General features: G+C 39.8%; 1 protein-coding gene across 1 annotated transcript in view; it reads left to right on the plus strand.

Annotated features, from left to right (window-relative positions):
- Window positions 1-27296, plus strand: part of LOC310642775 (ankyrin repeat domain-containing protein 26-like) — a 124750-nt gene that overhangs the window by 43557 nt on the left and 53897 nt on the right. The window contains exons 15-22 of the mRNA XM_083366678.1: window positions 1568-1696; window positions 2570-2603; window positions 7287-7433; window positions 9618-10574; window positions 10947-11099; window positions 11788-11963; window positions 12126-12219; window positions 12493-12570. Coding sequence (XP_083222804.1) covers window positions 1568-1696; window positions 2570-2603; window positions 7287-7433; window positions 9618-10574; window positions 10947-11099; window positions 11788-11963; window positions 12126-12219; window positions 12493-12570 — 1768 coding nt within the window. The remainder of the gene's footprint in view (window positions 1-1567; window positions 1697-2569; window positions 2604-7286; window positions 7434-9617; window positions 10575-10946; window positions 11100-11787; window positions 11964-12125; window positions 12220-12492; window positions 12571-27296) is intronic.

The following is a 27296-nucleotide window of genomic DNA, read 5'->3' on the forward strand; positions in this document are numbered from 1 at the left end:
TGAAGTCAGTCAGGATCAATCAGATGCAATATTTTATATTTTTAAAATAAATATAAACAACTAAAGTAACCAAAATGAAAGCATCGTGCATCAAAATATTTACCTTTTGTGTGATTGAAAATATTTTTACTGATAAGCTACTAATGGGAGCTACTAATGCTATCAGAATAGCTAAAACTGATTAAGTACAGATAGTCCTCGACTTATGACGACAGTTGAGCTGAACATTTCTACTGCTAAGTGATACAGTTGTTAAGTGAGCTTTGCCCCATTTTATGACCTTTCTTGCCACAGTTGTTAAGTGAATCACTGAAGTTGTTAAGTTAGTAACATGGTTGTTAAGTGAATTGGCTTCCCCATTGACTTTGCTTGTCAAGATTGCGAAAAGTAATCACGTGACCCTGAGACACTGTAACTGTCATAAATAGAAATGGTCATCAATCACTTTTTTCAGTGGCTCTATAACAGTCACTAAACGAACTGTTGTAAATTGAGGACTACCTCTATTGGAGATCAGATTAGGAGCTTGTGAAGGGTGACAGGATTCCATCCTGTTTCTTTTATAGACTTGTCAGAAACTTCTTTATACATTCTCCTTTTCCCCAACTATGAAAAGCACTCATTTTGCTTGTTAGCATAATCACAGTTAGTTCAAATTCACACTGGTGGTGTCTGCTTGAGATATTTTCAACACGAAGGGCCTAAGACTTGAAAGTGTAATTGTATGCAGTAGCTGTTCTGGCTTTTCCTCTCCTTGGTAGTGAAAGCTCTCTTGTGACAGAAATCTTCCACTCTTTATAGAAAGTGATGAGAGTGATGATGACCATAGATTCCAATTTTAGTATTTGGGACACGTTATTAAGGATGCAGAGAACAAAATTGCCTGAACAAGTGTGATCAATAACACCATTTGACTCAGAGAGCAGTCTATTATAATGGTTAAAGTGCTAGCCTAAAAACCAGGAGACTGTGAGTTCCATGCCTCCTTTAGGCATGAAAGTCAGTTTGGTGACTGTGGGCCAGTTATTCTTTCTCAGTTTAATCCACTTCACAGGGTTGCTGTTATGGGGAAAATAGGAGGCAGGAATATTAGGTATGCTTGCTGCCTTGAGTATTAAATGTATATACGGTAAATGGGGTAAAAATCTAATAATGAAATAATAATTGTTATCTGCCCTTCAGGACTCTTAACTTGATTTTATATATGGTATTCATGTATTGATACAGAAGTATTTCAGTTTAGACACAAGTGAGGACCAAAATTCCTTTGATTCAATGAGAAGCATTATGATAGATGCTTTGGGGCTTCATTTCAGATTTTCCCCAGATGCGTACACCTATATGTTATTACACTGATACAATTAACACTTTATTCAGTAGAACTTTGATTCCTAAATCCAGTATGCGGTCAGAGATTAGAAACTTTTGCCATTCTTTGATTCTTAGTTATATGTCTTCATTTTTATATTTTATATTTATATTTTATATTTTAACTTTTTGTAAATAAAATTATCTTTAAATATAGTGTTTAATTATTATTATTATTATTTTGAAAAAAATCCTCCAGTTTAAAATCTACAAGAAAAAGTGAAAATAAAAGGCTGAATTCTAAACAGAAGGTCAGTCAACAGCTTTCTAATAATCTACATCAGCCACAAGATGAGAGCAGTCTGAGTGAAGCATCTCTTGAAGAAAGGTATGGGTATCTTTTTTTAGAATAAAGGTAAAATTCTGTCTCATTTGGAATTAGGCCTGTGATACTTCCAAAACATATTAAAATTATATAAGAATGCACCCTTGAGGGCACTGTACAGTAGCTATGCTCCCAAACTTACAAATCAACTTTTTGAACCTAAAGGAAGCCTACACATCATCATAAGCTGCAAGCGTCCAGTGCGCTCCCACAGAGAGGGCCTCCTCAGGGTGCCTCCGATCAAAGAATGCCGATTGGTGGCCCCCAGGGGGAGAGCATTCTCTGTGGGTGCGCCAGACCTATGGAACCGCTTACCGGTCGAGCTCCGGATGGCCCCCGACCTTCGCTCCTTCCGGCGCGATCTCAAAACCTTCTTTTTTGAACAAGCTGGCCTGGTCTGACGGGATGGGGTTGGATTTTTTTATAATTAGTTTTAACTTTTAATATGTATTAATTACTACGGGCATAGTTGTTTAATCACTTTTTAATTTTTGTATCTTGTTTTTTATTATGTATTGCCCTGTTCACCGCCCTGAGTCCTTCGGGAGAAGGGCGGTATACAAATTAAATTATTACTATTATTATTATTATTATTATTATTATTATTATTATTATTATTATTATTATTATTATTATTATTATTATTATTAAGACGAAACTGACCAAACTGTTTCTTAAAGGAATCATGCTGGAAGTCTGCTTGATAGTGGGAAGACCCATAGAAATTCATAGATCTCTAGGCTGCACTTCTGCTGCCCTGTTAAGCTCATTAGATTCAGAATGGATGGTCTAGGTAGGATTAGCAGACCTACATTTTCAGAATTTCAGGATAAAAATACATTAAAATCTTAATATAGTTTTTATACTTATTTTCAGATATCCAGCCAAATCTGTGAGTGGAAAAAATAAGGTAGGATAAAACAAGCTTGCAAAATGTTGCCATCAACTATACTCATATTTTTAAAGCTTTTAAGTGAAAAGCATAGTAGGTCAATTTAGATTTGATTTTTAGCAATGCTTTGGTAAGACAGATAAATCGTGAGTTCTCGGTATTCTTATCAACTACTTACCAAAACTATGGAATGTATAGTTTGATTAACTACAAAATGAAGATCAGTAAGATGTTGTATCTCCACTGTCACAAGTACTAAAAAGTCTACAAATAGACTTTTGAATAAATTTTCACTATTTTTTTTTAAATAAGCCAACTTTATCCCTCTAAACTCTCCACCACAATCTCTGCCTCATTCCTAATGTTTATTGGTAAATATCTGTAACAGAGATTGTCAGACTGATTCACAAAACCAAGGTGCAATATAATTAATACCAGAATTGATTTAAAAAATTATAATATACAATTATAGTACAGAAGTGAACAGAATTAAGGAATACAGTTGCAGCTTAAATATTATTTTTAAAAAGAGAGTTCTTTCTCTTCCCTGATCAATCAGAGTGATATTGTCTCCATCACCTTGTCTTCAGATAAAAATAGGTACCCCCAGAACATGTAATATTCATATATGTCTCCTGCTTTAAATTTAGGTATCATCATCAATATCATCTATTGATTTCTTGTAATAGTGATACCAAAATTGCTAGCTGTCCAGGATTGAATGTAGCATATTTTCTTTGCTATATTCCTAAGCCTTGGACAGAATTCTTTTGAGCATTGTAGCTGGCACCTATCATATGGCTGCAAATTACTAAGTTTAATTCTCTGTTGTGTAAAAATAGTATTTTCTTTTATTTGTCCTGATCTTTTCAGGTTCATTGGATAATCTCTGTTTCTAGTACTTTGGGAAGCGGAAATTAGCTTCTCCTTGTCCACTTTATTCCACATTATGTGTAATTTTAAACAATTCAATCGCATCTCTTCTCCTTTGTCTACTTTGTAGACTAAAAAGTCCCATTACAGCCTTTCCGCATAGGAAAGCTGTTGTGATCATCTTAGTTCCCCTTATTTGAACCTTTTCTTGTCCACTATTATCTGTTTTGAGGTGCAGCAGCCAGAACTGCACGCAGTATTCCAGCTGTGATTGCATAATTGATTTACACAAGAATGTTATATTGGCATCACTCTTTCAGTGTTATTTCTTATTCACAGCATGGTGTGGCCTTTTTTACAAGAGATATACTTGTGTCAACAACTATAATGAAATGTTTTCAATTACTTCAGGATCTCTTTTCTTTATCATTCGTGTTGAATGATAACTGCTAATTGGCGGCTCAGTCCCCAGTTTCCTGATGTGCAGATAATTGTTTGAACCTTTTTACAGCCCATTATTGTTTTTATCATTCTAAACAATTTAATTTAATCAGCAAATTTTGCTGTTCCACTAGTCACTTCCATTTCCAGATTATTTATAAGTATGTTAAATATTTTAAAAAGTACCAGTCCTATGACAGAACCCTGGGAAGTGCTGTTAGTTATATCCATCCATTGTGAGAAATGCCCATTTACTCCTATTATTATTTCCTATTCTTTACCCAGTTATTATCCAAAAAAGATTGTCCTTTATATTCCATGCCTGTTAAGCTTGCTGAGAAAACTTTGATGACAGATTTTATCAAAGGTTTTTTTAAATAATAAACTAAATAATATTGCTGTCTCAGTCTTATCGATATTTGTATTAACATCTTTAAAAAAAACTTTAGAAGATAAAACCTTTCCTTAGTGATCCTTGAGCAAAGCCTGTGTCAACAATGCTTGCTAATTTTATCTTTAATAGTAGCTTCCACTAACAGAACAGATGTTAAGATGACAGGCTTATAATTTCCTGAATGAGCCATTCTTAAAAAAATGGAGTTATGTTGGCCACCTTCCAGTTTTCAAGGAGCAAAGGCTAAGTATAGAGATAGGTTGCAAATTTTAGTTAGAAGGTCTACAGTCTCAGTATTAAGGTCCTTAATAATTCTTGGGTGAATGCCATCAAGGTCAGGTGATGTCAGGTGTTCAATTTGTCAGTAAGGCTTAGAATAAAATAAATAAAAGCATACAATCAAGCATCCTGGATGGATACATCAGGGATATGGCAGAATGTTCCCAGAACAAAAGTGAACCTTTTGTTGAAAGTTTTCTTAGCACCTTGGGACAACCAGTGCAGAGATTTAATCAGCCAAAGAATATGAATAGTAAAGAAAATATTCCTCTTTTTATCCCAGCTGCTCTATGATACCCGTTCTATAATAATACTGTATTCTCATTGAAACTCTTATTCTGGAAGATATTCTGTTTGATAGATCTAATATGACCTAGTTAGGGACTTACACCATGTATAACTTACTATCATGATATAACCATGATAGTAAGATAAGAGGCTTTTGTGGTTTGCTTAGTATGTGGCAAAAATATAATACTGTTGAGAATTACAAGTTTTATTTAAGAGAAACATTAGAAGAGCTAAAAGTAGGACAAATTAAGCCAGAATGGGATTATGGGACTTATTATCACCCCATACCCATTCTGTCATATTTTGAAATATGATATAATTATCAATTGCCTATTGAATTCATTAATCTGTCTTTAAAAGCAACTACATCATGAAATTCCTAAGGTGAGTTCCTCCCTTGAGTTGGGTTCCTGATGAGGGGGCTGATTGGGTTGGGTGAATAAGAAGGAAAGTGGGTGAAAGTGGTAGTGGTGGTGGGTCCCTGTTGGTGTTACTCCGCATGTGTTTGTGTATGTGTGTGAACATTTGTTAGGTGAGTGGGGGAGATGGTTACTGGGTACCCTGATGGCTCTCAGAACTAATAGACCCGAAGTGCCTCACTGTTCCTGGCTTCTCCCTGGGAAGGATGTCATTGACTGCTATGCGAGGTACTGGACTTTGGGAACTGGGGCACTGGGTAGGCCACAATATTAGGGTGGTGACCAGGTACGAGGAAAATTATGTGGAAAAAATAACATATTGCATACTTCTGAGTTTGTTACAAATTAGTACTCACCCATTATATAAAAATTTTGATCTGCTACTTAGCCACATTTCTTTGATCAATCAGATATCCAGTAGCTGAAAATTAAGTAGGTACTTCATTTTAATTCTTTTTTTCTTTTTAGAAAAATTAGAATTGAAAATTAAACATTTTTAATTTGAAAATACAGATCTTTCTTATGCATTTTGCTTATAATCAAGCAGCCATATACATAGAATGAAGGCTACTGCTAAGCTTGTAAGCCGCCCTGAGTCTTCGGAGAAGGGCGGGATATAAATGTAATAAAAATAAAATAAAATAAATAAATAAATAAAAAGCTTTGAGAGCAAAAAGAAAATACGGTAGACTTAAAAGAATTTTAGTGACCTCATAATTACATAGAGACATTATGTTGTTTATGATGTCAGCTGAAACAAGGAGATTGGATATGCCAATATTTATTAAAGTATTGTTCTAATGTTTTTGCTCAAACAATAGCAGGGGCGTAATCTGCACAAATTCAAATTTAATAATTTTTTTGTCAGTTTCTTCTTTTGATATTGAGGAAGCAGCAAATTTGAGGATCTTTTGCTAAATATCCTGTCTGTTAAAGAGAGCAATAACTGCCTTAATAGGGTGGCATTATGAATATGCAGGAGGCTCAAAAATCATATGGTCAACACCAAATCAAATTACTAAAAATGATGAATTGTTCAGATTATATATAGAAATATCATAATTGTGGAGCTATGGAGGATGAGGTAAACTACCAAGGATATCCTGATTTTTATATAACAAAAAATTCTGATCAGCCTAATCAGGAATTGATCTCTTCATTCTCCAGCCCTTCTTTGGGAAGCTCTAATACTTATAATCCTTTGGTCAGAAGAAACATACCTACTAGTTATCAGGGAAGCTTGCTTCCTAGCTTTTCCTTTTCTTTTCCTCCTGTGAAAGAAAATAATTTAAAGAAGATTAATTTCCCACCAAGTACAACAGATGTAGGTTTTACTAAAACCCCTCAAGAATGACTAAGCCTTGTGAATGCTGTTCGACAAATGGTAAGCTTGTTCTAAAAGCAGTATATGATGTTTTTATATTTATTCAGTAGAATAAATACATTCTGAAAAGAATCTCACAAGCTTGTGTTTTTTCTTCTAAATGCTACATAAATTGAAACATATTTCAGAAAATGTAATAGTCCTTATCAGTTACTCAATTACTTAGTTTTACCCAAATTTTTAGCATGAATAAATATTTTCTCAATTACTTCGATGGTTAAGAAAACTGTCTGTTCATAAGGAACATGTATAAAGCAGCACCAGGTCTAAAGAGAAATCCATATTTTCTTAAGCTGCAGATAATGACTAACATTTTGCAAAATGACTGTTTATTAACAGTTTCTAATATTCTTAGTAATTATTCTACATATGTTTAACTATTAGTGTTAGGGATCTTTTTATTTAGTTGCTCAATTGTCAGTATCTATATTACATACAGTATATTGTATTCTCTGATTTAATACAACTTCAATTCCTCATATTTGTGACTGTATACACAGGCACAATATGTCAGATCAGCATAAGCTGTGAATTTAATTAAATGGTTTCTAGTCCATGAAAATATATACCATAACAAACTGGCCAGTTTGTTAGTTTACTATAAGACTGACATTTTATAGGTTGAGGAAGAACGTAATGAAACACAGAGACAACTTTGTCAAAAACAAAATGCCAGAGCCATACAAGAAGATATTTTAAATACTCATTTCTGGAGGCAGAAGGAATTGGAAGAAGAATCAAAAAAAGTAGCAACCAAACACTCAGAGGTATCCACTTTGCCAAATATTTTAAAAATATAGAACTGCATATCAAATGTTTTCAGTTTCAGTGACTACAAATCAAAATTCTGATCATTATCTGTAAAGTTCGGTGTGTGGTTTAGCTGCTAGATATTGCATAGGATGGAATTAATTCTCTCTGTCAGTTTCAACCCATCCTGTTTGTATGTCCAGGGAACAGATGGTAAGGATTGTCATTCTATGTGAGGGGAAGAGGTTGGAGGCCTTCAAAGTGCCTGTTCCATACTCTGGAGCATCTTACTGCTTGAAGTATGTGATCCTTCCAATTTATTGACTTTTATGAAGGCCCATAATTTTTTCACCACAAAATGTATGGACCCTAAGAGAGATAGGACTGCATTATTGATAGCTTCTATTAATTGATAATTATTTAGGGATTTTACCCTTATATTATATATATTTGCATGCAAGTATGGAACAGGGAAAATGATAAATTATCTTCAATATCTTAAGTAAGAAGGACATATTTTTATAAATCAGTAATTAAATCTTAAATTATTGTGTATATTTAAAACCTGTGATTCAGGAAGAATCAGCATTAATGACTAGTGTTTCAAATTAATTATTTGTTTAGACATAAAGTCTTCCTTTAGCTTTTTTAATGATGATGTAATTTAGAAAACAATATTTTTAAGAAAAATATTTTTCAATTATTTAAGAGAGTAGCTATTCCTTTTTTGGCCTCATTAGATAGAAGAGATGGTTGAATTTGTTTAATCTTGGAACACAAACTGAGTCAAATTTGATGAATCTTTGTATGGGAGATTCTCAGGGAATATTAACAATAGAGTAGATTAGTAAATTGTAAAACATCTTAGTAAACAAAAGTGGCAAACATTTTTTCACATTACTGCAAAGATAACTCATGGATGACACCATGAATTTACTAGGAATTCAGTGGCCCAAAGGAGACTTTTTCTTATGTTACAGTTCATTTTAGTCATTTTCTAATTTAAAAAATATTCATTGTAGTCCTCGACTATTGACTATTGAGACAGGAATTTGAACCTAAAAGCCGCTTGGATTTTCAGCACTGAATTGAAAGGTTTCTGAAACCTCTCCGTTCTGGAGCTTAAAATCCTCCATGACTGAAAATCCTGCTTTTATTTTAGCATGGAGGATTTTCAGCCCTTAAGCAGAGAAGCAAGTCTCTTTCAGTTAGGACTGAAAATCCTTCATGCCAAAATCCAAGCAGGATTTTCAGCCAGAAAGTGGAGAGATTTTGGAAGCCTCTTTGCTCTGTGGCTCAAAATCCTACTTGGATTTTAGCCTGGATCTTTTTCAACCAGCCTTCACAGATTAGCAAAAGTCATCCTGGCAGGTGGTGATGGCTTACAACTTTCCCTGCCAGCTTCCTCTATGAATAGTTTGTCAAGTGCCCAAATTACAATTATGTAGGGCACTGCATTCAGTCATGAGTTATCAGACCTTTCATTTAGCACCAGGGTAACATCATACCATTGCTGAATGCATGGTCATAAATTGTGATCTACCTGTATTTAAAACTTTGTGAGTATAATCTGCAAGGAACACATTTTTACATAATTGTTAAAGAAAAAGGCACAGTGTGGAATTTGTTTTTTTACTTTTGTTAGTTCAGTTGTCTCTCAAGTTCTATAGACAGACTATGAGGTGGATGGCTTTAGAAGTGTGGTTTATAAATAAACTTAATAAATGTAATTTCTAATAAAATTTTGGTTAAGGAACTAAGAGGATTCTACAACCTTTTTCTCTTTAACTGATCTCTATGGTAGACCAAAATTAAGAAAATTTGAAAAGACTATACTATTTTGAAAAGAAAATACATAGTTGCCATACAATGACACATCTGTTATGCCCTATAAGAATGAAAAATAATTATTGTTCAGACAAAAACTATCCAGATTTCTGTTCCCAAAGTGTTTGATGAATGGGTTAGAAAGCCACAAGCAGAATGTGTGTGTAGCAGCACCTTCCACATCATTTCTTTTAGGAACTCATGAGAGACATAATGTGTCCATTTTGGAGGTAATATTTAGACATTCTGAGTGTTACTTGTTGATTGATATTTTTTATCCAACATAAATTTGTCTGATCTCCTAGAATGTAGCTTATATCTCTGGATTCTATCAGTTTATTTATTTGTTATCCTTCTGCTTATTAAATATTCAGATGATTGATAATCATGACCATGAAAAAGAATTATTACACAGAAATCAAATACTCCAAGATGAACTTGGTGCATTAAAATTAGAACTTGATCGCATCAGGATTCAGCATCAGGAGGATGAAAGCAAATATTTGGAAGAAAATGAAAGTTTGAAAGAAAAAAATGAAGAACTTAAAAAAGAACTGAAACTAAATGAAGACACTTTGACTCAAACAGTTTTTCAATACAATGGACAAATAAATGTATCAAAAACTGAGGTTGCAATGGTAGCATCCAAATTGGAACATATCAAGGAAAATAAAGAAAGATTGGAAATAGAACTTGATTCACTACGCTCTCGTTTGACTTCTGCTCTTCAGGAACTTGATCGTTGTCAGGTATCAAAAAGTGATCTTGAACGATTGCTTCAGCGAGAGAGGGATGAATGGCTCCACTTAAAAGACAAATTGAATCATGATGTATGTACTCTACGAGAAACAAACAGTAGCTTGTCTCAACAGTTAGGGAAAGCTGAAAGTAAAGCTAATAGTCTAGAAAATGAGCTTCACCATGCAACTCACAATCTCCGGGAAAAGAATTTGCTGTTAGATAGTATTCAAAGAGATGTAAACCAGTCACAGTGCCAAGTGAAAGAACTTGAAAATGCACAACAAGTTGCAAAGGATCAAATAAGCAAATTTGTAATAAAACAGGAATCTTTGCAAGAACGTTTAGCACAGGTCCAAAGTGAAAATCTCTTACTTCGACAACAGCTTGAAGATTTTCAGAACAAAGGCATTATCAAAGAAAAAGCAGTGACTGATGTTCAAGATAAATTCTGTGATATTTTTAATAAACTTAGAGCTGATACTGAAAAGCAAGTTCAGATGATGGAAGAGAGAAATAAAGAATTAATCACAAAATGTAATAATTTAAAGGACCAAGTCATTAAATATGAATCTGAGAAAATAGATAGAGAGGTAAGCATGATTTATGTTCTGTCAATTTCATAAATACAATCATTTTTCAGGATACAGATTTCTAAATTAAGCTTGATTTTCCTTCAGAGACACTATATTATTTGAATATGGTAATGATGGACTTTATTTTAAATAATTTATATTTGCCTTCCTTCTGCTAGTAAATGGTTGTTCATTGCTTCGGTTGATATTGGTCAGGAAGGAAAACTATACTTGCATATTGAGTACATATAAACATAGACATACATACACACACAAACTCAAAAATATATGTAATTGAACATTCTTGTACCTAGTATAAATATTAGATGAATTAAAATGCAATCCTTTCAGTCTATTTTGTATTAATTATTTCATTAAAAATCTTTTTAGAGTACAATAAGGCAATTGCAGCAAGAGCTTGCAGATTCCCTCAAAAAGCAATCCATGACAGAAGCTTCATTGGAAGTTTCAACACGTTATCGTATTGACTTGGAGGAGGATAAACAGCAACTTCTGAAGGAAATAGAAAGGATGAAATGTAAGGTATGCTTGCAACAGTTTATTAAATGCTTTATATCTTCTACTGTGGGAGCAGAAGAGATGACATCTAACACTTTCTGATGCATTAGGTTTTAAAATAGTTTTGCCATGATTCTGTTCCTACATTGAGAATACCTTCCAGAAAATAGAATACCATTCAGCTCTCTGGCATTTATACTGTGGGATGCATAGAGGTTATGGTGTCCCCCAGGCTACTCAACCTCTGTATGTAATCAGTGCAATAGTGATTATCAGGAATTATAGGTCTGGGTGCCCTCTATGCAGATAATATTCAGGATTCTTCTTTCCATTGTGATCAAGTATGCTAAGATTATTGAGTTGCTACTTGAACCAGATTGAAGATAATGCAAATGGGAATGGACTTTTCCTGTTTTGTTCTTTCTTCAAAGGATCAGTTGTGGATATGCTCTTTGATAAAAAGTGCCTATTTGCCATTTGTTCATGATGTTTCATTGTGCATGAAATGAGATTATCTTATTTCTGTGATCTACCCACTAGTTATTTCCCAGTAAAATTACTTCAATGCACTGTATAGAGATCCCTTTGAGGAGATTTAGAAACTACAAGAGTCTAGGATGAGGGGACTAGGCTGTGCATGGTAGGTTTTATCATAGCAGGAGCACATTGCACCTATTTTTAGCTAAGCCACATTGGCTCTCAAATTTTACAGTTGCAAGATTCAGAAGTACAGACTATCCAGTGTGAAAGATCTACTCATGAATTAAGACATGCTTTGGATATTAAGGAGCGTGAAGCAAGTGCGGCATCTCAGAAACTACAGGATTTTCTGGTAGCATCATCGGGAACAAATAATGCTATAAAACAATTAGAAGAGCACATACAGAGGTAAAACGTGCTGAAATTTAAATGTACTAAATTATGAGAACTCATAAAAAAATTCCTCTGCAATTTATACTTTCATATGGTTTAGAATCATTGAAACACATAAAGAGGGAGAAATATAGTTAATTTGTATTCTGTTTTGAGACTATGTGTTTTTCTTTTAAGACTTGAAATAGAAAATGCCAGATTGGAAGCTACGACAAGCCAGCAAAGTAATAGAATTGAGATACTTCAAAAAGACCTACAGGATAGTGTTTCTGTAAGTCAACCATAATATTTTGGGGAAATAAGATTTCATGTTTAATTGCTTTGCTGTATTTTATAATTTTTAAAAATGTAATATTTCAGACAACTAATTAGCATAGTGAATTAGTTTTCTTATTTTCAGAAGTCATAAATTAATTAAAATTATTGAAATCATGAATAACAATAGTAAGGAATATAAATAAAAAAATATTTTTAGAGAATTTTTGAAGACTGAAGACATTTGTAACTTGCATAATAACTCTCGATTTCTTTTGTGGAAATCTAGGTTCATAATCGTCTTGAGGAATTGATAACCAGTTTACAGGCAGCAAAAATCAATCTAGAGGAGCAACTAAACCACCAGGTATTCTGAATATTTTCATAAAAATGAAACAAGCAACAGTATTTTCAAGACAAGGATAATTCACAAAAATTTGACACATTTCACTTGTAGATCATTCCCTTTGACTTCTGTTGATCTTTATATATTGCACAAGAAAGATTGGTACTGGAATCATAGATATTAGGCAGTTTGATTAAGAGAACTGCACTGGCTGTGCAGCTTGGGTGTCTCGTGGATATAAAGTATACTCAGTTTTATTCACAAATACAGGGAACTAAAATAAACTGAAACATGATCTTACAGTAATTCATAATGTGTGAATGAGTGCAGGAAACAAAAGCTAGTGATATTTGGACTCGAGCGCTTCAATGCTCTTGCTAGCACTTTTTCTATAAGGACATTGCAGAATAAAGGGAGAACAAAGGTGTTCATATAGTTATTATCAATTATTTCTGAGAGAGTAATATAGCTAGTGTAGCATATTCAGAACTAGTTAATTTTGAATGTAATCACATATATGGAAGAAAACAGTCAATCAGTGTTATTGTCATGTTTCCTACAGACAGAGACGAATAAAGCAGAACTTTGAGGTTTGAAAATTCCTCAAAGAACATTTTTATTAGTTATAAAGTATCAGCATCGTCAAAAGTGAAACCAAGTCTGAATACACAAGTAATACAATAGAAAGTATAATGTCCCACCCACAAAACTATGCAAGCAACTATGTTGCCCAATGTTTTTATCTGGCAGGCTTTTTTATACAACACCCAGTCCCTGGTTGCAGGAGCAGTAGATGACTTTGGTTTCCACGGGACAAAAGTTTATTTTGACTAACGAAGCACCTGGGCAACCCCTCTCCCTCCATTCTATGTGGCAACCTAGAATGAAAGATAAAAATGGCTGCAGCCACGCTCATTGTAGAGTTGACAGTCGGCCCCTCTTAAAAGGAAAGAGTCTCCTATAGGGGAAATAAAAAGCACATTAGGTATTTCCTTGAGACTTGTGAGGATGTTTGTTGTAAAATTTGTTTATTAACCTTTCTTCTTTCACATCTGTACACTTCACCCATGTAGCTTCTGACAGTGGATAGCCTTTCCACTGAATGAGGAATTGTAACTTCCCCTTGTACAACCTAGAATCAAGTATTTGTTTTATTTCATAATGTGTTTCCCCCTCTACCACTATTGGACCCAGCGGCTTCTTTGGAATAGGTCTTAAAGACGATTCAGACACAGGTTTCAACAAACTACAATGGAACACAGGATGGACTTTGCCCAAAAGCCGTGGAAGCTTTAACTCCACATTAACAGGATTTATGATTTTGATAATAGGAAAAGGATCCAGAAATTTTGGCCCCAATTTTTTGCTGGGTAACCTCAATCTCAAATACTTAGTTGAAAGATAAACCTTTTCCCCAATATAAAATGGTCTTTGAGGGGAGCGTTTCTTATCAGCCTGCTCCTTGTAAACCTTAGCTGCTTGGTTTAAGGCTTTTTTTACATTCGCCCAAACACTTTGGAAGGAGGTCACCCATTAATCCAAAATTTGAGAGGCAGGTGGCGCCTGGTGATACTCAGGCATAGGCACAAAATCCCTCCCGGTAACTATCTTAAACGGTGTAAGACCAGTGCTACTGTGTACAGTATTATTATAAGCTACTTCAGTGAAAGGCAGAAGATTGGCCCAATTAGTCTGCTGGTAAATAACATAGCATCTGGGGTACCGCTCCACCATTGAGTTCACACGTTCAACTGCCCCATTAGTACTCAGATGAAAAGCTGATGAAAGGCCCTGAGTACACCCAGTAAGCTTAACAAATTCCCTCCAGAACTACACAGTGAATTGAACCCCTCTGTCTGAAATAATCCGCTTAGGAGCTCTGTGGAGACAGTAGATGTACTTCAAAAATACCTTGGTCAGTTTCTGAGCAGAGGGGAGCCCTGAACAAGCAGTGAAATGAGCTTGTTTGGAAAATAGATCAATCACAGTCCATATGACGGTATGTACCTTGCTCTCAGACAGGTCCACTAAAAAATCCATAGCTATTTCTTCAAAAGGCTGGTAAGGGTCCGCTACTTGTTGCAGGAGCCCTGGAGACCTTCCAGGACGTCTTTTTCTAGCAGCACAGGTGGTGCAGATTTTCACATAACTCTCAATGTCTTTTTTCATGCCTGGCCACCAAAACTGTCTTTGTACCAAATGCAATGTTTTCAGGAACCCAAAGTGACCAGCCTGCTTTGCATCATGACCACTGAAGGACTTTGATCCTGAGGACACTTCAGAGGTATAGCTTCAAACCCTTTCAGGCTAGCCCTCCCCGAAGGGTTAATAGAGATTTATTGTCCTTGAATCAGGTGTCAGTCTCTAATTGCTCTTTAAGTCTTTTCAGTAAGCAGTCATCAGGACCGATGGATTGGTTTCGCAATTGAGCTCTAGTGGTTATCTCAGAGGCAGATTGTAGTAGAGCAGAGGTGTCAAACTGCCGGCCCACAGGCCAGTTGCATCATATGGAGGCCGTGCCCACCCCAGCTCCAGCAATATGAAGAAATTGATACATTGCATAACATTATGTGACGCAGCGAGTTTGACACCCAAGCTGTAGAGAAATGATAGAATTAATGATTTTCTAATGGTGGCATTTGAACTGAGGCATCCTAGACAAAGCGTTAGCCAAAAAAATTATTCCCCTGGAAGATACTTTAAGATGAAATTGAAACGGTTCAAGTATTGAGCCTACTGAACTTGTTTCGGGGATAATTTACGCGGGGGGGGTGTTTCAGAGCTTCCAGATTTTTGTGATCAGTCCACACTTCAAAAGGTATCTCCCCCCTTTGAAGAAGTGGCGCCACGTTAGTAATGCCCATCGCACTGCAAAAGCCTCCTCCTCCCAAACGGCACTTCTCTCTGTGTCAGTCAGCTTTCAGAAAGTGTAAGCACAGGGTTGTAATTTCCCCCGGTGATTTTTTTGTAAGAGGACAGCCACATCACTTGCATCGGCTTGAATGCAAGGGTCAGGGTGCTTGAGAACAGGTTCAGCTTCTTGAATGCAGTTTGACATTCTAGGGACCATGGCAACGGCTGACAAGTCGGGGTTCTCCCCCCCCTTTTTCAGTGTTGGTTATTGGCATGGCTATCTTTGTGAAAGAGGGGATAAATTGGCGGTAAAAGTTAGCAACCCCCTGAAAGCTTTGAAGTTGTTTATGGGTGCGAGGGGGTTGCCATTCCAATACAGCTTTCACTTTTGCGGGATCCATTTCTATTCCCTAATTTGAAATTCGGTACCCTAAATAGTCAAGATGTGTCTGGTGAAACTCACATTTAGATAGCTTTGTGTATAGTTTAACCTTCAGTAGTTTCCTCAGCACTTTGCGGACCAATTTAATGTGCTTTTCCATAGTCTCAGTATAAATGAGAATGTCATCAAGATAAACTAAAACCCCCTTATACAAGTGATCATGGAGCACCTGGTTGATTAACTGCATAAATACGGTAGGGACTCCTTGTAGTCCAAAAGGCATCACTTTAAATTGGGAGCTTCCCAGGGGGCAATTGAAGGTGATTTTCCATTAGTCCCCCCCCCCTCAATCTGGACACGGTTAGAAGCCTCTCTTAAATCCAACTTTGTAAAAACTTTCCCTTTTGCTAGGTGGGCCAACATGTCCTTCATTAAGGGAAGGGGGTACATTTTCTCTATGCTGACAGTGTTTAATCTTTTAAAATCCAAACATAATCTCAACGACCCATCTTTTCTTTGAACAATACAGGGGCTACTACACATGATTTTTCTGATTGGATAAAACAAATTCCCATCGTCCAGTACGCTCACACAGAGAAGGCCTCCTCAGGGTACCGTCAGCTAGGCAATGTCGGCTGGCGACCCCCAGGGGGAGGGCCTTCTCTGTGGGAGCGCCAGCCCTATGGAATCAGCTCCCCCCTGAGCTTCGGATGGCCCAAAACCTCCAATCCTTTCGCCGCGGCCTCAAAACACTCCTGTTCCACCAGGCTGACCTGGACTGACAGGCATTTTAATTAATTTGTATTTAGAATTTTTAATTTATTTTTTAATTTTAATTTATTGCACAGATGATTTCAATTTTATTTTTATCTTGATTTCTGTACTTATTATATGTTTTGTTGTTAGCCGCCCTGAGTCCTTCGGGAGATAGGGCGGGATATAAATCCCATCAATCAATCAATAAATAAAACCCTGAGCCAGTTTCCTATCAATGTACTCTCTTGACTCCTTCACCTCTCTGGGCGTCATTGAATACATTTTTGGCTTCGAGAGCTTGGCCCTGGGTAAGATTTCAGTGGCACAGTTCGTAGCCCGGTGGAGGGGAAGGACGTCACATTCTCTCACTAAATGCCTCAGCTAAATGACGGTATTCAGTTGGGACAAACTGGATTCCTGGCAGCTTTTCTACAACAGCCTTTAGTGTCTCAGGGTGCTTTTCCTGATCCTCATTTATGGTATAGTCCTTTGTATCATTGGTGGTGGCAGGTGGGAAAAGGGCCTATTCCCAATCTTAAATTCCTCACTCGGTTCTCCCACCAGATGTTTGGGTGCCATTTGTTGAGCCAGGCCAGACCCAAAATCACAGTCTCAGTCATTTTTGGGACTACGCCAAAATGGATGATTTCCAAGTGCTGACCCAATTCCAGTCGCACTGGTTCTGTCAGGTGCGTGGCAGGTGCACCACCAATAAAGGATCTGTCAGCTTGTTTAAATCTCATGGCTAGGGGTAACAGCCTTGCCTGAATTCCCAACTTGAGCACTGTGGGCAAATTAATTAGGCACCTAGTGCAACTTGAGTCTATTAAAACGTTTAAGTCCATTTGGGTCCCGGTTTTGGGTACTACTATCTTGGGGAGGCAAAAGGTGGGATGGGCTGATTTACTATCAGATCCTCCTCATCTTCCTCATCCCTGTTGTAGGGTGCCGGCATCTGCTGTGGCTCAGACCAGGCTTTCGCCTCGAGCTCGATTGGGGGGGAGGTCTCGACGACTGGGTCTTAACGTGCCCAGTTTGTCTTCTCTCCTCCTCCTCTGGGAGCTTTTTGCGGGTGTGTGGTGGCAACTGGCGTGCTTCTGGGTTGGGTTTTGGGAGCCACGCACTCCACAGGACAGTGACGCATTTGACCGCATTGGTAGCACTTGATAGAAGCCCTGGCTGGCGCTTGGGGGACACTGTTGGTCGTAGGGGCTTAGGAACATCAGCCAAAGAGATGTTTTTCCTGGATGCACGGCGGCTTGGGTTCGGCTGTGCCTGGCTTTCTGGGACGTTCCAATTTGATGTCGAGCATAACCGCCATGCTGTACCACTCACGCAATTGGTTGGGAAAGCCCCGATAGATGCAGGCTTGGAGTAAGTTGTGGTCTAGCGCCTGATTGAAGTAATTGATCAACAATCATTCCGGCCACTGCCCCAGCCAACCAGCAACTCTTCTGAATTCACGAACTTGTTCCTTAGCGGAGCAGCCTTTTTGCTTCAGACAATGGATCTCCTTCTCGGCCAGCAGGGTTTGAGGTTCATCTTCAAAATGGCCTCTCAGTTGCTCCATGTATAGGTTAGCATCCTGCAGTTCAGGAGGCCTTTCATCATGGTTACCCAGTCGGCTGCTTCCCCCTCTAAATTGGCCGCCACAGCATTCACTATCATGGCATCATCCTGGTAGGCATAAGCATAGCGATCTAGATGAGTCCAGACCTGATTTAGGAAGGTTAGATTCTTGGGGTCCCCATCAAAGGTGGGCTTGATGGGAGGCGGCTCAAACCTCGTCAGGGCTGCCTGCACCTGCTGCTGGGCTGCTTGTTGGTCTTGGGGACGGGGCGAACCACTCTGCATTTCCCTTTGCCAGGCTCCTGGACTGGCAGCCTGAGGTTGCGACAGTGGGCTTGGCTGGAATACAGGGCTTGACAGCACAGCTGGCTGGGGAACATGTGAGGGGGGGAAGATATGGGTAGCCCTTGGCATTCCCCTCCCCACAGCACACACATCCTGGCGACGGGACCCATCTCTTTTACCTGCAACCTGCCTAACTTCTTCAGCTGCTTGAGTGAGAGGCTGTGGACTGCAGACTGGAACTTCCAGTCATCAGAGTCATCCCCTCCGATCGATCCCTTTCCCTTATGGCAGGGGTCAGCAACCCACGGCTCCGGAGCCTCATGCTCCACCATGTGCAGTCCCAAAAAAAAGTGGGACGAAAAACGTTCAACCAATCAATTCAAACTTCTCAGGGGGGAAAAAACTTGTGAAGTTTGAATTGATTGGTTGAAGTTCTTTGGTTTGTGGGACTGCCCACAAATCTCTTCTTCTTCAGACTACACATGGCGGCAGCAGAGGAAGAGACAGGAGGACTGCTGGAAAAGTTAGTGGGTCGGTCAAATGGGGCGTGCGGGTGTGGTGATGGTGTTTCTGAGCAGCATATGGAGTCTCAGGTGCTGCCAGACCCCCTCCTTCTTTTCCCCCTTCCCACTCTCTGTCTCTCACTCCCTTTATGTCTGTGTGTGTGTGTTGTACCTGTGGGGAATGGCTGGTAGGGAGGCAGCAGTCTGGCATTTTTCCCCCCCTCGTTTGTGTGTGTTTGTGTGTTGGACCCGCGGGGAATGGCTGGTAGAGAGGCGGCAGTCTGACATGTTTTTCCCCTCGTTTATGTGTGTGTGTGTGTGTGTGTGTCAGACCCGTGGGGAACGGCTGGTAGGGAGGCAGCAGTCCGGCATTTCCCCCCCCTCCTTTGTGTGTGTCTGTGTGTGTGTCTGTGTGTGTGTGTGTGTGTCTGTCAGACCCACAGGAAATGGCTGGTAGGGAGGCGGGAGTCCGGCATTTTTCCCCCTCTTGTTCGTGTGTGTGTGTGTGTGCGTGTCGGACCCACGGGAACAGCTTTTAGGGAGGCGGGAGTCTGGCCTTTTTTCCCCCTCTAGTTTGTGCGGGTGTGGTGATGGTGTTTCTGACAGCATATGGAGTGTCAGGTGCTGTCAGACCCCCTCCTTCTTTTCCCCCTTCCCACTCTCTCTCTCTCTTCCCCTTTATGTCTGTGTGTGTGTCGGACCCGTGGGGAATGGCTGGTAGGGAGGCAGCAGTCTGGCATTTTTTCCCCCTCGTTTGTGTGTGTGTGTTGGACCCGCGGGGAATGGCTGGAAGAGAGGCGGCAGTCTGGCATTTTCCCCCCCTCTCGTTTATGTGTGTGTGTGTGTATGTGTGTGTGTGTGTCAGACCCGTGGGGAACGGCTGGTAGGGAGGCGGCAGTCCGGCATTACCCCCCCTTGTTTGTGTGTGTGTGTGTGTGTGTGTGTGTGTGTGTGTGTGTGTGACCCACAGGGAACAACTGGTAGGGAGGCGGGAGTCTGGCCTTTTTCCCCCCTCTAGTTTGTGTCTGTCGGACCCGTGGGGAACGGCAGGTAGGGAGGCGGCAGTCCAGCGCTTCCCCCCTCCTGTGTGTGTTTGTGTCGGGCCCATGGGGCTCGACACACAGAGAGACGCAAACACCAGACTGCCGCCGCCTCTACTAGCCATTCCCCGCGGGTCTGACACACACACACAGGAGGGAGGTAAACAATGCCGGACTGCCGCCTCCCTAGCAGACCTCCCCTGCAGGACATGCCGCCAGGAAGCCAGGCTGCCCAATGAGCGGACCGTGGCCCAACAGCCGAGGCTGGGCAAGCTCCGGCATGCCGCCAGAATTTTGTTTACTTTGCCCGGACATACCGCTGCTCCTACTGACACAGCCGACAAAGATGGCAAGTGCGGTGGCTCCCCGCTGGGGGGGGTTCCCATATTCCGTGATCTCTTGGCAGTTGGACATAATAACATGCAAGCACGGTGCTACCAGTCCCACCTGCCGCCTCCTCACGAAGTAAACTGGACAGGGAAGCGAGAAGCACCTGCCTGCTGCCACCAAGGGAGGCCGTGCCTGCCATTGGCTTCTCCTGCGGCGGACGCTGGGCTAAGCAAGCCGGGAGGGATGGCTGCGCCATGCAGTTCCCACTTGGCTCGGGAGTTTGTGTGGGACTGGCGGAGCCGGGAGCTGAGGTGCGAGAGATAGGTAAGCTGATGCCATCTGGGCAAGTGCGGCGCACGGTCCGGGACGAAGGGCTCTTGCATCCACGCCTTTCCTTGGCTGAACTTTGTAGGCTGAAGCCTCTCCTCAGAGTCCTTTCCCTCCCAGCCCAGAAGGCAGAGTGACGAGTCCGGTCTCCCATCAAGTCCCAGGTTGAATCAGCTTTCCCCAGCTTACACCCACTTAAAGGGGTGGGGAGGGATGCCTGGCCCGATGGTTCGACCGTGCGCAGCTTTCCCTGGAAAAGCCATCCTTGGAGCTGGTAGGCTTCGCCTTCCTAATATGGAAAGTAGCCGGCATAGGGCGAAGTGGGGGGGGGGGGAGTTCGGAAGCATTGAAGCGCCAGAACCTAGGTGTAGAGCTTGTTTTTAGGGTGTGGCAGGGAGCTGTTCGTTGGAAAAGTTGGAAGTGGAAGGGATGATTAAGGAAAATGAGGGCTTGCTGTCTTTGGCAGCTGCGCCAGCAGGAGCAGCAACAGGAAGGCGGTGGCAGCTACTGTTGGGGCAGCCTAGTGCCCTTCCTGTGCTCGGTAGGCAGTACTCGGTAAGCGGGCGTGGGTGATGCGCCGGCAGCTCCCGCCCCTCCAAGTATCAGGCGGTGGTGCCTGGACACACCGCTGCTCCTGCCGCCACAGCTGCCAAAGATGGCAAGCCCTCGCTTTCCTTAATCATCCGCTCAGCAGTGCTGCCCAGACACACTTGCTGCTCCTGCTGGCGCAGCTGCCAAAGACAGCAAGCACGGATGCTCCCACACTGGGCCTGGAGCACCTGCAGCATTTCTCGACGAGGGCACTAGGCCGCCCCAACTATAGCCGCCGCTGCCGCTGCCACCTTCCTGTTGTTACTGCCTGGCAGGCAGGCGGTGCTACCCGGACACACCACTGCTCCTGTCGCCAAAGAGAGCAAGCGCGGCAGTTCCCAATCTTTGCTTCTTTCATTCTTCAATTCAGTCCCCTGTTCTGCGCATGCGCGAGTGCGTGTGTGCTTTTTATGGCTCCCGTTTTTTTGCTTTTGTGAAAGAACTGGTTCCGAGTGGCTCTTTGACCCATTCAGGTTGTCGACCCCTGCCTTATGGTATGCCGCGGATGAAAACCCCTGGGACGGCAGCAACAGGAGTTCCTTTTCAGCGGCTACAGGAGTGCTCCTGCACTGAGGGGCAGCCTTGGCTTGATAGATGTCCGCCAGGATTGTAGTTTTTTATTTTTTATTTTAATCCCATTTATATCCCGCCTTTCTCCGAAGACTCAGGGCGGCTTACAATCTAAGAAGCACAAATCAATGTGCTTAGCAATAGCCTTCATTCTATGTATATGCCTGCTTATTAGGGCTTTCGCCCCCCCCCCCAGCGGCATTATTACAAAGTCAGCTTATTGCCCCCAACAATCTGGGTCCTCATTTTACATACCTCGGAAGGATGGAAGGCTGAGTCAACCTTGAGCCTGGTGGGACGCGAACCTGCTCTAATTGCAGGCAGCTGGTGTTACTTAAGGAGGCATTAGCCCACTGCTCCACCAAGGCTTCCCCCTCCAGTACCAGCTTTCCAGGTTGGATCAACCTGGACTTTGGCTGAACCCCTGCCAGTGACGCCTCCTCAGCTGGAGTGGCTGCTTGCGCTCCGTCAGCTGGAGTTCCCTTGCAGCCAGCAATGGCTCCATTCTTTTCCTCAATCTTCAAATCTTCACCAAGTCTTTACCACTCTCCCAAATGATGGGTAGGCAGGCGGGGCCCAGCACCCCCAAAAAACAAAAGTTTTAGGAGATTTAGTTTAATGTTATGGTTCTGACAGACAAGAGTCAAAGAAAGCAGAACTCCGAGGCTTGAAAATTCCTCAAAGTACATGTTTATTAGTTACAAATATCGGCACGGTCAAAAGTGAAACCAAGTCTGAATACACAAGTAACAATTACCCAATTAGTATAATCTCCCACCCACAAAACTATGCAAGCAACTACGTTCCCCAATGTTTTCATCTGGCAGGCTTTTTTATGAAACACCCAATTCCTAGTCGCGGGAGCAATAGATGACCTTGGTTCCCACAGGACAAAATATTATTTTGACTAACAGCACCTGGGCAACTCCCCTCCCTCCGTTCTATGTGGCAACCTAGAATGAGAGGGGAAAATGGCTGCAGCTACACTCATTGTAGAGTTGACAGTTATTTTATTATTATTGTTTTAATTGTGATTATTAATTAAATATTCTTCTTAGACTTGCTTTACTATTTGAACCTTTTAAAAATCTTTTTAGGACTTTTTAAACTTTTTAAACATTCTTGCCAACTTTTAAATTTTATTTTTCATTTCATTTTTTACTTTTAAAAGCAAGTCTTAAAGTGGAAAAATAGTGACATGTGAAACAGTTTCTTAATTGTTTTATTTTGTATTCACTAAGACTTATAGCCTAGGAATATTGAGATGTAAATTCTCTTTTAAATTGTTATTAGCTTTGGAGATTTTATGGGTATGTCCATATAAATGTTTGCGGCATTAAAATACAGTTTGTCATTGCCTTCTTTCAGGATGTTTTTCAGTTTCGTATTCTAGCCTACACAGGTAGTCCTCAACCTACGACCACAATTGAGCCCAAAATTTATGTTACTAAGTGAGAAATTTGTTAAGTAGGTTTTGCCCCATTTTACAACTTTTCTCCCCACATTTGTTAAATGAATCACTGCAGTTCTTAAATTAGTAACATGGTTGTTAAGTGAACTTGGTTTCTCCCTTGACTTTGCTTGTCCAAAGGTTGCAAAAGGGAATCATGTTACTCTGGGACACTCCAACCATCATAAATGTGAGTTAGTTGTCAAGCATCCGAATGTAAAACACATGAGTATGGGGATGTTGCAATGGTCATAAGTGTGAAAAATGGTCATGAGTCATTTTTTTCAGTGCCATTGTAACTTTGAACGGACACTAAATGAACTTTTCTAAGTTAAAGACCACCAGTACAGATAGTCCTTGAATTATGAATGCAGTTTAGATTGGAATTTTGGGTTTAAGTCTTGATGGTCATAAGTCAAGTTACCATGTGCCCAGACCCAATTTTACAACCATTTTTATGGCATTCATTAAGCAAATCATTGGGTCATTAAGCAAGTCATGCAGTTGGAAGTCCGAATTCATTGTACTGTATGGAAACTGGCAAAAGACATCACAAATCATTGGGCCATAAACACCCATTCTGGATGTGAGAGCAATCTGGGTGCGATATCTGATCACTAGTGTTGATTTGGCTGATCTGTCTGGATAGTCAAGTATCCTCTTCCTCCCTCACTGCTCCATGTGCATCCCTCCTGAGCTTGGTAGAAGAGGACAGCCATCCCAGATAAAACAAGTATACCAATCTTTGGTGAAAATTGTATGATAGCTGCACTCTCCTGCTAGAACCACCAAACTAGCGCCTATTCTGAGGCTGTCATCACTCTGAATGGTCATTAAACAACCAGTCATAAATCAAGGACTACCTGTAATTCAGGGATTTTTCTGTGAACTCCCATCCCAAACACTAACGAGGTCTGACCCTATTTAGTTGATGGCCAAAAAAAAAAATATGAGTGGAGGCTTGGTAGTATTATTGATAATTTGCCAAAATGTATTCACTTTGAGGGTTATTAGTGTTCTGAACCTAGTTGTGACTAATAGAATATTTTGCAAAATTAGAATATAATTGTTACTATTAGATATACATTTATCAGCTGTAAAAACAGGGTTAAAAATCATAAATCTTTGAGAAAGTACTTTGTTTTTTATCATAACTAGACTGTAGCATAGCCAAATGAAAAATTTTAAGCAGTGTGAATTGCTGCAAGATCCAATCTGGGACCAGAGGTTTAGTCTTCCGAGCTTCGGACTTGTGCTAGAGCCCATCTTCAGAGAACTTCTTTCTGCCAGAATGTATGCTTTGGGCTATTTGATGCATCATATTTATGTGGTGCCTTCCTATTGGTTGATGGGTGTGTGGATAGCCGGCGACTGGCTATTGTTTTCTTGTGCTGCCATGTCCTCAGCTCCTAAGTCCCTGATAAGCTGGTGGTAAATCAGCACTTCTGTTGACTGACAAGGTGCCCATTTCCCAAGCTTCAATCATTTCCCTGGCTATCTTTGTACCTGCACGGCCAACAATCTTAGTAGCTATGAAATTGAATGTATGGCCTTATTTGTTGCAATATGAAACTACCAATGAGTTTGGTCTCCTTGTCTGACCACTTGCTTGTGTTCTTGCAGTCTGGTGCTTCCTCCCAATCTGTCCTACATAGTCACATTGGCAATCCATGCAGGGGTCCAGTAGATTACACTAGAAGTATTACCACTTCTAAGTAATCTTTGCAATGCATGATTTGCCCTTGTATGGTAGCCTCTGGGTGGTGTGCAATTGCCCACTTGCAGATGTCGGAAGCTGCATTCTACTGCTTCCATAATGTTTCTGATGTAAGGCAGGGTGTGCCATATAGTTGGTCCTATACCTTCTTTCTTCATTTCCTTGCATGTTGCACATGCATCTTGTAATAGGTGGTTGTGGGTACCCTTTTTGCCTGAATTGTTCATATAGATATCTTCTCTCCAGTTGCTTAGTTTGCTGGGTACTATAGTGGGTTCTCACCCTGTCAAATAGTGTTCTCGCGCAACTTTTTTTGGGGTGACAGTGGATGGTTACTAAGAAGGCGTGAAGTGTTGTGGCCTTGCAATAAACGGTGATTTCTAGGCTTCCATTTTTCTGTCTGTTGACAAGCACATCCAAAAACGGTAAATATTCAGCCGTTTCTTCCTCCACTGTGAATTGTATGGCTGGGAAGATGGAGTTTAATAGGATATGAAAGTCTTTCATTGCATTTCTTTTGATGATGACAAATGTGTTGTCCACATAGCAGCGCCAAAATTTAGGTGTGTAGTTTTGAAATGTACAGTCTTATAGTTCACTTTTGAATGTGAAGTAGGTATGTTGGCAGTACTCTGGAGTAGCTTCATGATTTGTGTCCTGATTAGGTTGTGCTAATCTGTGTTGAATTCTTCTAGTTTTTTATCATTACTTTGTATGCTAAGTGAGGAGAGATAGATGTAAATAGGGATACTATGTCAGAAGAGACCATGATCTTGTCAGCCACATTTAAGACTTGTAGTTTTGTCAAAAATGTGAATTTGCCAAAAAGTGTGAATTACTTTCTAATGACTTTAAATGGGAGTTGGTACTGCATAAAGATTAATTCTAAGCAGGGTTTAATATTAATTATACTCAAACACAGCCTTGTACTGTGCTTTGTGGACACATTTTATAAAATTATATATAAACTTTATGATAATATTTACAGAAATGTAACAGTAATATATAAAATAAAAATATATAAAAACTAGAAAGATTAATGCTCATCGAGAACTAAAGCTAAGTACAAGAATTAAAATGTTAGACATATGCTAGAATTTGAAACAGAACCTAAAAAGTCTGTGAGAACATTAAATGAATTGCTAAAAAAATAATATTGAAGTCAGGCACAAAGATGGTGAAAATGACAAAATGACAAATGACTTTTGGTGTTACCCTGTTATAAGACAAGGTCTGTCACTTTAGTATGTGTTGTGACCTTGTGGGGATACAAAAGAAGCAGAGTTTATGATATGATATTGCTTTTATTGTTTTAATGAAAGTATGATTCTGTGGATGTCTTTGGATACGAATGCATGCTTAATGTATGGATTTTCTTAAGAGCCTATTGTTATATCTGCTTAATATTGTTCTCTTCTGAGAATAGGAATCTATTTCAAATAAAAACACTCAATCATTTATACTCTACCTAGAGGGGCATGACCTGCAGATTGGCTGGCATGCCTTTCTGTGGTATGGTAAGAATAAAGCGCATAGATATTTCCAGAACCATGCTATAAGAAACTCACTTCTCTTAGAATGGGAAAAACTAAAAGAAAAAAATTATATTAAGATACCTGAATGGCTTACAACAATGAAAGCCTTTGCTTACCCAAACTTAATTAACTATGATAAACTTGTAACATATAAAGACTTACTGGACAATGAAGGAAGATTGAAATCTAGACAAGACTTACAACAACAAGGTATTGACCTATCATGGTGGCCATACCTACAAATCCAATCAAGATATGAAAAAGATGTGAAAACGACGGGGCTCTATAAATAACAGACAGAACTTGATCTTACATTGCTAAACACAGATGAAAAGCTGATTAAAAAACTTTATAGATTACTGCTTAACTTAAGATGGAGGAGGAACAAGTTAAAGGAACAATGATAATATGGGCAAAAAATGTTGGACATACCATAGAGCTTGAAGAATGGGAAAAGTTATGAGACAGAAATATTAGATTAACCAAAGCTGTGCCATATAAAGAAAATTTGTATAAAATGTTTTATAGATGGCACATGACACCAGTGAGACTAGCCAAAATGTTTAAAAATACTTCAAATGTCTGATGGAAATGTAATCAAAGACCAGGTACTTATTATCATGTATGGTGGTCATGTCCTAAAGCAAAAAGGTTTTGGCTTAAGATACATCTATGGTTGGAGAAGATGATTAAAAAAAATAGAATTTAAACCAGAAGTGTTTCTGTTAGGAATGATAGGCCCCAACTATGACAAGGAGAGTGGATACTTAATGTTACATGTATTGACAGCAGCGAGAATTATGTATGCTGAATATTGGAAAAATGAAAAGTTACCAACT

This window comes from Vipera ursinii, assembly GCF_947247035.1.
Source record: "Vipera ursinii genome assembly, chromosome: 6".
In the NCBI taxonomy this organism is placed as follows: domain Eukaryota; kingdom Metazoa; phylum Chordata; class Lepidosauria; order Squamata; family Viperidae; genus Vipera; species Vipera ursinii.